The 13,170-nt window shown below is 39.6% G+C and overlaps 1 protein-coding gene across 1 annotated transcript in view; it reads left to right on the forward strand.

Annotated features, from left to right (window-relative positions):
- The window catches only part of MAML2 (mastermind like transcriptional coactivator 2), a 397,337-nt gene extending 388,436 nt beyond the window's left edge, over window positions 1-8,901 (forward strand). Inside the window, exons 4-5 of the mRNA XM_043482648.1 lie at window positions 85-196; window positions 4,572-8,901. Of these exons, the coding sequence (XP_043338583.1) occupies window positions 85-196; window positions 4,572-5,590 (1,131 nt within the window). The 3' untranslated portion in view covers window positions 5,591-8,901. The remainder of the gene's footprint in view (window positions 1-84; window positions 197-4,571) is intronic.
- Window positions 8,902-13,170: the final 4,269 nt, after the last annotated feature.

Genomic DNA, 13,170 nt, shown 5'->3' on the forward strand with positions numbered 1-13,170 from the left:
TTACATTTTTGAATAACAGCTATACATTTTTACAAGTGGGAAACTAACAATGCAGTTTATTATATTTTCATTTGTGTTTTCTAGGAGAAAATTGCTCCACAAGATCAAATAAACAGACATTTGACAAGGCCACCCCCAGATTATAAAGACCAAAGAAGAAATGTGGGCAACATGCAACCAGCTGCTCAGTATTCTGGTAAGTGTTCTTAAAAATTAATAAAAATCCTAACTGTGAAAAGAAGAACACTGTTCAGTTGTTAGTATTCCCTCCTTTCCTCATTTCATATTTAATTGTAACATCTTTCTTAGACTCCTTCTCTAGCTCCCATTTAACTTTCAATCAGGACCAAACTGGACTATTTTTTAGTCCAGGCATTAGTTTTTCTAACTTATTTTTGTTCCTCATTCATGGTTTTCACTGCTCTCGGGATTACCTCTGAGAGTCTAAAAAGCATAAATATTTTCTAAATGCTAGGTTCAACCATTCTTCTCCCAACAGCATATTTTGACCCAGACAGTGTAAGATAAGCAGATGTTTCACCCTCACGGTCCCATTTGTAATTTGCATAGAGTCCAATGTTTCTGTCTCCACTTTGGGCTCATCTCCCTAAGACAAATAGCCCTATTACCAAAAAATAATTGAAAAGCAAATTATGTCTTTAGGAAGTCTCTCAAAAATACCAAAGGTGGATTACATGTAAAATATAAAGCAAGGGACTTCCCTGGTGGTCCAGTGGTTAAGGTCCCTAGCTCCCAATGCCTGGGCCCCAGGTTTGATCCCTGGTCAGGGAATTAGAATCCCACATGTCTCAATGAAGAGTTGGCATACTGCAACTAAGATTTAGTGCAGCCATATATATATATATATATGTATATACACATATGTGTGTATATACACATATATATGTTTATATAAAGCTATGTGTGTATATATATATATATGTTATATATATATAAAACAAAACTTCTTAACAGATCTCTCAATATAACATAGATGACAGACACTACCCCTAAAATCTCTCTCCTTCCAGTCTCTGAACTCTAAAAAACCTCTCTCAAACCTATCCTGCGCGGCCCCTGCTTTCTCCTAGTCAGCATCTATTCCAGTCTTTTCTGTCCAGAACTCCCTGGACCTTCTCATGTAAATTAAGCTTGTCCTTGAGTGTCCCAGATTCTCTCTGCTTTACCTGTTATCTTCATCTGTCCAGGAAACCATAAAGGAGATGCTCTAAAGAGGGAGGGGTATGTGAATATTTCTGTTCATTAATATTTTCCGATCCTGTTAAGTGTAGTAGCCAATATATTGTTCTAGTTTATTTCACCTCTTTCAAATGCACCAGATTGCCTCTTTCCACTAAAATCGGGAGTGGGATATATGTATTCCATTCTCTAAGATTCCTTTGCCTCGGGGCAAAAACAGGATTCGCTGTTTGAATCTGTCCTCAACGAGGCTGAATGACAAGATGGGTTTTATTTGGAGCATGGCTTCTTATACCACAGCCTTCTTGGCCCACCAGTGGGCTTGGGGTAAGCTAAGCACGCTTTGAAATACTATGCCACATTCAAAGCGAACGTTTGGGCTTTTTTTTCCCCAGCCATGTGAGATTCCCAGCGAGAGCAGGGAGAGGCTGGTTAGTGGCTCTATCATGTTATCAGGGGTCCAGGCTTCTTTATTTTTCTGCTCGGCCTTCTTGAGCATGTAGCTTCCATTGTAAAGGGTGCCTGGCCACCACATCACCCAGCTTCGTTTCCACATTCCGGGTAGAAAGATGAAAGAAGGGAAGAAGTAAAATGGCCTTCCAAACGAATCAGATTCCCTTTTAAAAGTAGGGTTTTTGGGGATACTCAACTAGTAACTTCTGCCTTTAGCCAGAATTTATTCACATGGGCCCCCCCACCCCCACCCCATCAGCAAAGAAGTTTGGCAAATTGTGGCTTTTCAGCTGGGCACATTGCTGCGAAATGAAGGCTGTGTTTCTAAGGGAGACGTGGAGGTTGGTGATTTAGACCTGTGTCTCTTCCACAGTGTATTTGGGCATTTCGTAAGGGAGGCATCCTTAGCGCTAACTCCCAGACGGGTAAGAATCACTGCTCTAGAGTACTGCATTTCCCATGTCTTCTAAGAAGGAAATAAACATCAAGCACAACACAAGCTCTTTTATCATTCTGTATTTCAATCTGAGGACAATAATAGTCACTTCGGCCAGATGTTAATCTTAGAAATGCTATGTGAAAAGCACCTAGAACAATTTCTACCACATATCAGGAGCTTCTAAATGTTAACTGTGATTAATATTTTGTGATCTTTATGGAAATTCTCTTCTGATCGTTTAAAAATATAGCTCTCTAGAGGGGTAGGTTGGGGGAGTGGGAGGGGGTATATGTGTACATATAGCTGATTCATGTTCACAGCAGGAAATAAGACAACGTGGTAATAATGCACTTATACTCCAGTTTAAAAAATACTTTGATAAATAATGAATACCTTTTAATTAATAAATAATGTGTGTGTGCATACAGTGTAAAGCAGTTATACTGCAGTTTAAAAAATACTTTGAATGATAAATAAATGAATAATTTTTAAGAGTGTAAAGTAACCTAAATAAAGGGTGCAAATTTTGAAAAGAAAAAAAAAAGACTTAATAACACCAACCAAATATATCAACTTTTGAAAGATGTCCTCTTAATACAACATGTTCACTCCATAACCATCACCATCCTAGACTTTGGTCTTACAGGCTATCACCTTTGGAAAATTGAATTAAGTTGAATTTTTGCAAAATTGATTCTATGCTAATGTCACCCCAGATGCTTGCTACTTAAGTGACCCTAACAATAAATGTTTTGGAAAACATAAAAAAGCACAGCTCTACTCACAAACCTTTTCAGAGCATATTGTTAAAATAGGGGGCATCTACAGGGAGTGATTTGTAAAGCCTCTAAAGTGTTTTCCATAGCATTTCTATAATGGAAATTGCCTTTTCGTGAAACCTCCAGATACCAAGATGATATTGCTTAATGTCATTAGCAGCCTGTGAACTCTGAGTTATTGTCCAAGTATCTCCTATCTGACTCTGATCGCTCTTCATTAAACACTGCCCTGCAAACACAGTCAGGGCCCTATGCTAAACCTGGAGATACAGGGAGACACAAGAGACAGCTCTTGCTTCAAGAGGAATGTAGTCTAGTAGCACATATTTTTAAACAAACAGCAAGGACTTCTGTCTTTCAAGGTGTGTACCATGCTAGCTATCCTCAAGCGGTAGGGGATAGCCTTGGGTTATAATTGCAGCCATTCTCTTTTCACACACTGCCATTCTGATTTTCATATGTGTCTAATTATCTGTTTCTCAGTATCTCTGATTTCCAAGTTATAGCTTTGTTTCATTGTCTCATTCATTCATTCAATAATTATCAGTTGAATAATTATCAGTTGAATGCTGATCCACTACAGTTCGAGAATATGATAGTGAACAAAACAGGCAAAAATTCTTTCTCTCAGGTAACTTATCATCTAGCAAGCATTTTTATTTACCTTTCTGGCATTCCATTTTTACCTCTCAAGATGTCTTTCCCATGATGATTTTAACCTCCCCAAGCCAGGAAGATTTCAATGTATTGATTAATCACTATCTGATAGGGTGGAGCCTCCCTATTTAGCAGGCTGTGGTTGAATAGTCCCACACTCAATCACTTATTTCCAGGCATCGATGTAGCCTCAACTGCAGCTCCATGGATTTCCCAGTACAGAAGCTAAATGCTAAGTAAAACTTGAAAGAGCAAATGCTGCTTGGGAGAGGAGGCTGGAATATCAGGGAAGGCTTAATGAAGGAGCCTGGACCTTGGTCTGAGCCTTTGGAGAAAAGATAGGACTTGGTGAAGTAAGAAGGGCATCCTGTGAGAAGGAAATGGCATGAGTGGAAGTAGCTCATGGTGTGTGGATACCAATGCCATGATAACTGTACCTCCTAGAGCAGAGTACTTTCTGTATGGAGATTATCACTGGAGCAGGGATTGCACTGAATTCCAAATGTTTGAAGAGATGGGAATTTACCCATCTTGTGGCAAATTCTTGAGTGGGGATGATAAAGATGAAAACTGGACATGATTTTCAAGGCCATAGATTTGGACCATTGATCTAGTAGCCATGTATAAGATGCATCCACATGTTCTAATTTGGACCCGGGGGGTAACCTGTAGCATGGATTTTAGGACAGCTGGAAAGTCAAAGTTGTAGTCTTTGGTCTTGAAACAGAGTAAAGGTAATTCAGAATGGAAGATTGACTATCATTCCTCAGTGTTTCCAGAAGGAGAGTAAAGCCTGAAAAATAGAACCATTCTATTTCAGTCTTTTTTCTATCATGTGTAAACTCTTGACCAAGGGATAACTTAGGGTGATGCTTCCCCCCAAAAGCTGTCAGTCCTTTTATGTAATATGCTGTGATGATTATTTCTCTTACTCTGTTCTTATACCCAAAGGCAGCCTCAGAGCCAATAAGCTATTGTCAACTGCTCTAAGAGAGGAGATAACCTGCTGTTATGAACTAACATAATTCTCTTCTTTTTCTTAGGTGGCTCATCGACAGCGAATTTAAACTCTAACCAGGCTTTGGCAAACCCAGTTTCAACGCACACCATCCTAACTCCAAATCCCAGCCTCATGTCTCCTCCTCATGGGACACGAATGCCGTCCTTACCCACAGGCGTTCAGAACGTAGGGATGTTCGGGAACCTGCCTTGTGGTCAACCCAGCACATACAGCGTCACTTCAGGAATGAGTCAACTGACCCAACCGAGGAACCCAAACCAACTGATAGCAAATCAAAACAGCCCTCTGATGCCACGGCCGCCCACTTTAGGGCCCAGTAATAACAACAGTAACAACGTGGCCACTTTTGGGGCTGGATCTGTTGGCAGTTCGCAACCATTAAGACCAAATTTAACCCACAGCATGGCCAGCATGCCAGCACAGAGAACGTCAAATGTAATGATCACATCCAACACAGCAGCACCAAACTGGGCCTCTCAAGAAGCAACAGCCAAACAACAGGAGGCGCTGAAGTCTGCAGGAGTGCGCTTCCCCTCCGGCACAACTACAGCCTATGCGCCAAACCAGTCACTGCAACAGGCGGTAGGCAGCCAGCAGTTTTCCCAGAGAGCAGTGGCTCCTTCTAATCAGTTAACACCAGCCGTGCAAATGAGACCCATGAACCAGATGAGCCAGACACTAAATGGACAAAACATGGGTCCGCTCCGAAGTCTGAATCTCAGACCAAATCAGCTAAGCACACAGATTTTGCCGACGATGAACCAGGCAGGGACAGGGCTGAGCCAGTCGAGGACAGTCAGCCAGCCACCCTCCCTGGCAGCCGGCGGTTTTCCTTCACCCAACCAAAGTTCCAGGGCATTTCAAGGAACTGACCATGGCAGCGACTTAGCTTTTGACTTTCTCAACCAGCAGACTGATAACATGGGCCCTGCCCTAAACAGTGATGCTGATTTCATCGATTCTTTATTGAAGACAGAGCCTGGTAATGATGACTGGATGAAAGACATCAATCTTGATGAAATCTTGGGGAACAACTCCTAGAGGAGAAGAGGGAGACAGTTCACAAACTGCAAGCACTAGAAGGCGGTATTTTACAAGGACTCTGGAAAGGCCAAACTGTTGACTTTTAGTTGGACTCTAGGGAAGATACCTTGGCTTAAAAATGGAAAGCAGAAAGTAACTGTAGTGGTGAACGTTTTGGTCCAAATGCTTGTTTTAAATCTCAAACCTGGAAGTAAAGCATTGGGATCACCTTTGCCTGTCTAAACCCCAGGGCACAGTATCCAGTTTATCCAAACAGAACGGTGATGTCAATGTACAATTAGTTGTATAAAATAGGCTTCCCAAGGTCCTCTTCTCCCTGAAAGAAAAGGAATAGAACTTGTAGCTCGTCTAAACCCCATGCAGAGGTACTCATTCCAAGCAACGAGCCACAAATTCCTTAATCTGCTCCAACAGATGTATGTGTGATTTAACCTCTCCACTCCATCTTTTCATTTAGGTTTCCTAAAACTTCCAGGGTTGGTTGAAATGTTATAGATTTGTTTGGAGTAACCAGTGTCCTAAGTGAGGGAAAACCGGAGAACACAGAGAATATCCAGTGAACTCTCAACTTTCTTCCCCAGATTCATCCCTTACTTTTCCAGTTTTCCCACCGATCCTGTCCTTCAGCAAGATGCTGTGTCTAGTAAGGAACAGGAACGCAGAACTGGTCAACTTTTTTCCACAACCAGTTTCCAAACCCAGTTTCTGAATCTTAAGCTTCAATTATGGTCTGTCCTAATCATACTGAAATATTAGTGCACACCAGTCTGCATCAGATCCCACTATTTAAAAGAGAAAACACTCCATTGGGCATTGCTGTAAAGGAGATGTATTAACCACAAATAGCCTGAGGTGTTACTTACTGTTGATGATGCCTGCTGGTTAGTTTCCATACTGAGTGAAACTGAACCTGGCCCTGTCTGCTTATTTTGATGGTCAGTGACTGATTTGTAAGAAGAGGAAGTTTGGAAACCAAAACTGAAATTATAAAGTGTCATGTTTTGGTTAAAGGTAAGAAGCAAAAGGTCAGAACCAGGGATGGTGGGTACACATCTATGTCATAGGGTTTGAAGGAAAGTGTAACTGAAACAAAAAACCAATCTGGCCTTATTTAGACACATTATTTGGGTGAACAACTAAATAGAATGTGATCTGTCAGTAGCAGTCTGCTCATTCTGTTGTCCCTGATGTGATGAATCATTACCACATGCTAGATGGGCCCTTCATATCCAGGTTTTCTCCCTCAGGGCAGAGCACTGTATCAAAGAAAGAGTTCCTGCTGAATTGAAACAGATCAGCTGTAAAATGGGGAATATGTATGCTGATTTGGGATGTATGCAAAATATTACTATCATTTTCCTCATTACAGAGGAACACAGGTTATCTTTAGCCTGTTTAGTTATATACTCACGTATTCAATTATCAAAAGATATTTAACTGAAATCATTTAATAACTCTTTAAATACTTGTTCTAGAAAGAACACATTTTGAAAGTTCTGCAAAGCCCTCTTGTGATCTTTAAAATGTCTAGAAGCACTCTCTTTCTTTTACACAATACCAACATCACTGGCCCAGAATCTTTTCTGTGCTAGGTTGTAAATATAAATAAATTACTTGTTTTGTAAACTTTTGTAAAGAATATTTTGGTAGAAATACTTAAAGCATATTCTTTGGGTTATATTTATACATATGTGAAATAAATATACTATCAAAAGGTTATATTTTATACAAAAAGTAAATTGTTACCTTTTGTATGCTAATATACAAAGTTTTGTATAATATGATGGTTTATTTTTAGCTCTTACACTTCACCCTAGATGGTCAAGTGGGAACTTTTGAAAACTATCAAGAGGCTTGTTAGACAAATTTATATTCTGAAACCTCAATAAGAAAGCATTCCAGGTTTCAACTCTTTCCTTTTTATTTTTCCCGCTCCCAAATCCTCTTTTAAGCCCATAGTTCCCGTGTCTTGTTTATTCTGCTACGCACAGTGTATTGTCCTTGTTGCATGTTCTACTGTGTTTTCCCATTTTTATAAAACAGTGTTTCTCCATGCAAAAAAGTAAGGAAGAATTTATGTACATATGAACACTTTTGTTTTATGGCTCCTCCATGTTACTGTATATATATCTGCCAGCACGTCCCAGTTACACTCCTGTGATTCAGCTTATTTTTACCCTAACATAAATAGTATGTTTTTGTAGTAGATATCAAATTTAAGAGATAAAGCAATCAGAATGTTTGGATTTTCTTCTATCTTAATGTGAATTTCATAATTAATGTCTATTTATTCAGCTATTCATTAAAATACAGGATTCTTTGGAAAAAAAATGGTGTAGTCTATAGTTTCTGTTTGTTGGCAGCCTATTACCAAAGATGATGTAAGCTGAGATAATGACGATTTGATAAACATTTGCAGCCAAAACTTCAGGATTTACAACTTAAAAGCTATGGGAATGCAATCTCCCTTTTATAGAAATACCAGACTTCTTAATTGTTGGCACTGCTTATCATTCTGACACAGTATCCATGAGGTAGAAGTGATTTTTCCTTTTTTTTAAATTCAAAGACTAGAAAGTAATTTAAGCAGATAATTCATTCTTGGCTTTGTGTTAAGCCCAATGAAGACAGATAACTCTGTTCTAAGTAAATGCACTAATATTACTTGCATTACTGTAACTGTACCCATAACTGTAAAGATTTCAACTTGTAAGACAAGTATTTTGTATCGTGTATAATCTCATGTGTTAAAAAAAATAGCTTAAAAAATTCTGAAGTGGTTCTCTTGTATGAAATCATGTTTCAGTCACCAACAATACTGTTGCACTATCACAGAAAGTTCTGATGGGCAAATTTATTCTTTGGGAAGCTTCTACTACTAGTGAAGTGCTGACTTGTCTCATTTCAATATTCTTTACTTCACTTAGAAAGTTTGTATTAAGATCCCTGATCCACAACAACTACCAAATACTGGAGAAACATTGCCTAATTCTCAGGCATGGTGAACCCTTGCCTGGCCTGCTGTGTGGCATTTGGTCGGCCAGGCTGACTGAACACCAAACAAGGTAAACACAGCCTCACTGAGCATATTTACACAGTCCTTCTTGGGAGTCAAGGAGATTGAGAGAAAGATGGGCCTTTGCAGGAGACAAGGGGAACCTTTCTATCAAATTTTCTCACTCAACTGTTGAAATATGTTGCTGGGGTTCCATTGTCCCTCCCTCCTCTGCCAAAAAAAGATGTGTGACATTATCCTTTTTATTAGCATTATTAACGGAGCAATAATAAAATTGATATTTTATGTCCAATGCCTCTCCAATGACTCTGGAAGGTTGTAAACAAATAAAATCAGCATCAAAGAGAAAGATAAATACCGTATTCTAACACATATATGTGGAATCTAGAAAAATGGTACTGAAGAATTTATTTACAGGGCAGCAATGGAGAAACAGACCTAGAGAATAGACTTATGGACATGGGGAGAGGGGAGGAGAGGGTGAGATGTGTGGAAAGAGTAACATGGAAACTTACATTACCGTATGTAAAATAGACAGCCAACGGGAATTTGCTGTCTGGCTCAGGAAACTCAAACAGGGGCTCTGTGTCAACCTAGGGGGGTGGGATGGGGAGGGAGACGGGAGGGAGGTTCACAAGGGAGGGGGTGTATGTGTACCTATGGCTGATTCATGTTGAGGTGTGACAGAAAACAGCAAAATTCTGTAAAGCAATTATCCTTCAATAAAAATAAATAAATTTTTAAAAAAAGATAACAAAAGGAGCACATAAAAAAAAACCCATAGCCAATAGGATCCACTGTTATTCATGATTTATGAAGACTTACTCCTCCACCCAAGAAGGACATCAAGGACAGAAAGTGTCCAGGAACTAGAAAGTCTATCTGAAAGCCCATGGTGAGGTTAAGCCAATGGACACATTTTTATATTTTCTTTTTTGTTCATCTTTCTTATACTACCCAGTACTATTAAGTCTGCCATGGGGCAATCATGTCTCCAAATGCCAAAAAAGAGTCAAGAAAAATAAAAATGGATGACAACCAAAAATTCCTAGGTAGAAAAGACAAAGGCAAGAGACTCCTACAGGATGCAGTTTGTACTTTCGAGAGGGAAGAGACCCTAGGAATGAAGCAAGGTCAGAGCTGATTGAAAACCTCATGAGAGAAAAGAAGTGGGGGAGTCTAAATTGGAAAATTTTTAAGTGTACATCAATATACACTTCACGTATATGTAAACACACTACACATTATATTTATACTTAATCTAAGTAAGGCATAGGTGATATGATCAACATGGGACAACACAAGTGTTTGTGTTGATAGAATAAATGAATGAAGGGTTGAGCTATTGAATGGATCATTCTAATGGCTTCCTGATGAGTTGAATTTGGAAAAGAAAATAGAAAAATACGAATGAGAGAGAAACTTTGGTGGGTGACAGGAACTATGAGATATGGGGGGGTGGAAGTCACAGGCTGGAGGGGTGTGAAAGTAATGGGCATTACAACTACTTTTTGATCAACCTAGAGGGGTGGGGTGGGGAGGGAGATGGGAGAGAGGTTCAAAAGGGAAGGGATATATGTGTACCTGTGGCTGATTCATGTTGAGGTTTGACAGAAAACAACAAAATTCTGTGAAGCAATTATCCTGAAGGATAATAATTTTTATTGAAATAAAAAAACAAAAAAAAAACAGATTAACAGATTTGATCACACAGATACTTAATTTTTCTGTACTAAACAAAGACTGCCTACCTGCCTGCTAAGTCGCTTCAGTTGTGTCCGACTCTCTGCAACGCCATGGACTGTAGCCTGTCAGGCTTGTCTGTCCATGGGATTCTCCAGGCAAGAATATGGGAGTGGGTTACTAGGCCCTCCTCCAGGAGATCTTCCTGACCCAGGGAATCGAAACTGCATGTCCTTCAGCTCATGCATTGCAGGTGGATTATTTCCCTGGCCTAAGACAAATGGAGAAGTATATTTTCAACATATAATATGCAAATGGTTTATAACCTTACTTTACTTTTAAAAGATACATTGGGATGTAATTCATATACCATAAAATTTACCCATTTTAAGTGCAGGGGGGAAAAAAGGAAATAAAAGAGGAAAAATAAAGATGAAATATATAATTCTAAAATTATCAAATCAATCCTAGTATGTACCCATAGAAGGATACCTGAGAAGAAAGAGGGTAGACATATGAGTGCAAAAGAGAGAGAAAGCTCAGAGTCTTCCTCTGTGCTTGCCAAAGGTAGTGCACAGGCTTAAACGGTGTATCTGCTATTTCCATTTTATATCTCTGTGACTGTGTTTCCTCACTCCAAGATGAGGACTTGGGGCTGAGATGATTCCCATTTCTTCCCAACTCTAAAACTCTGTGATGATTTTTTTCCAAAGCTAAGTGGAAAGTTAACCAAAAAGACTCAAAGCATCATTTTCAAAATACAGAAATCACTGTCCAATCAACCTTTTGAAAAATTTCAGATTTCTAGTCAACTTTATTTACCAAAGCATCCTTCTCCTTGAAAATTAAATCACATGAGAATGACATTTCATCAAAAGTAAGCCAGAACTTGTGTATAGACAAATAGAAAAATAACATAGATGTAGGTGCCCACTGACTAAATACCAGTCCTGAAAATCCAAAGCTGGGGTGTGATAGTAAATGGTCATTTTCTTGTGAGATCATAGAATTTCATAAAATATTTGCCTACCAGTGAGAAGAAATTCCATACTTCATACATACAATGAGCAGTGTACTTCATTGGCTATATAATAATGGACTTTCGTGAGTTTTAAATGGCAGTATAATATCTTTTAAATACACTTCCTAAGTTCCTATAACAGACAAAGTACAGGTAATGCCCTACTGTTAACTTCATTGTCAATAATAACATTACTAAAACACCACACCGTGAGAATTAAGAAAACATATTGACCTTAGGTTTTTAAAACTAAATGCTGTCGTCTCTAACCTGCATGCAATAATATTAAAAGCGGGCTTTTGTTGAGTTTCCTTTTTGCCAAATTGAATCATCATTAGTGCCGCTGCTGCTGCTGCTAAGTCACTTCAGTCGTGTTCGACTCTTTGTACCCCATAGACGGCAGCCCACCAGGCTCCTCTGTCCAAGGGATTCTCCAGGTAAGAATACTGGAGTGGGTTGCCATTTCCTTCTCCACATTAGTGCTGGGATGTGCATGACTATGTAGAAACTTTTTTACAATACTTAGAATTCTATCAGAAAAAGGAAAGGAGAAAGAGAGAAGAGTATGTAAATGATTGTAAATACATAGAAGGTTTTTACAGGGTTCTCTCAGCAAAAAGGATAGAAGGAGGAAGGGAGAAAGGGAGAAAAAGACCTCAAACAGGCTTAGAGAAAAGAATTTACTGGTGGATGTAACTACAAACGCCAGGTGCTAGTTCTGAGTTTAGGCACAGCTGAATCCAGCAGATAACAACATCATCAAGAATTGGTTCTTTTCTGTCCCTCACCTTTGCTGCCCTGTTCTCTTGACTACATTCTCAGGCAGGCCCCTCTTCATGGTGGCAAGATGGTTGCTAGAAGCTCCAGACAAATCCTTGGAACTCCCAGTCTCAAGTGACCAACTTTGCATCTCACAAGCTTTGATTCGGGCACGTGCCCATTCCCAGACGATCACTTTGGCCAGAGAGGTGAGGTCTGATTAGCAAGCCCGGAGTCAAATGCCTTTCCCTGGAGGCAGACGAAGTGTTAATACTACCAAACTATATGAACTAAGGGTAGAAAAGAGGTGATTTCTCAAAAGAAAATCTGTATTGTCAGAAAAAAAGAGGGTTACTGAGTCCACGCTCGCTCTGCTTGCCACATGTCAGGCCAATGAATCCAAGAGGTGTTGAGGCAAGGAATTACTTTATTTGGAGAGCTGGCTGACTGAGAAGATTGCAGAGTAATATCTCCAAATAACTGTCTTACCTGGGTCTGGATGCCAGGTTCTTTTATGCATCAGAGATCAGAGATGGGGGGAGGTAAGGAAACAAAGTAAAAAGGCCATTAATCTTGCAAATACCCACTAGAATGGCAAGCCATGTGGGGGGATGTGTTAATTTCTTTCTTCCTGACATCCACAGGTGGACAAGGTCCTGAACTAAGGAACTTTAATGGGCAGGCAGAGGGGCAGGATTCTCTGAAGCAGGCCTTTACGTATGATTATAATAACAAAAGCAACGGAAAGCAAGTCAAAGAAATAATTCCAACCTGGAGTCAGAATTGACCCCTTCTTGCAGCAAGAAGAAGAGAGAAGGAAGTAGGGACGGAAGGAGGGCAGAGGGCAAGGGAGGGAGATTAAAGACATTGGAAATAAAACCCCAAAGGCGTACTATCATTTTTTGACTGCAGTATTGCAGTATTTCCACATACACTGTTTTTCTCACATCGTCAGTGTCAAAATCTCACTAACAGCTCAAGCATACTCAACAACTTCCAAATCAAACCTACTTACTGCATCCACCTCCTAGTCCCACACACCCTAGTGAGATACACTGTCTTCTGCCAGGTCAAGATGAACCAGCAATCTAAGCTCAA

This window comes from Cervus canadensis, chromosome 11, assembly GCF_019320065.1.
Source record: "Cervus canadensis isolate Bull #8, Minnesota chromosome 11, ASM1932006v1, whole genome shotgun sequence".
Taxonomy (NCBI): domain Eukaryota; kingdom Metazoa; phylum Chordata; class Mammalia; order Artiodactyla; family Cervidae; genus Cervus; species Cervus canadensis.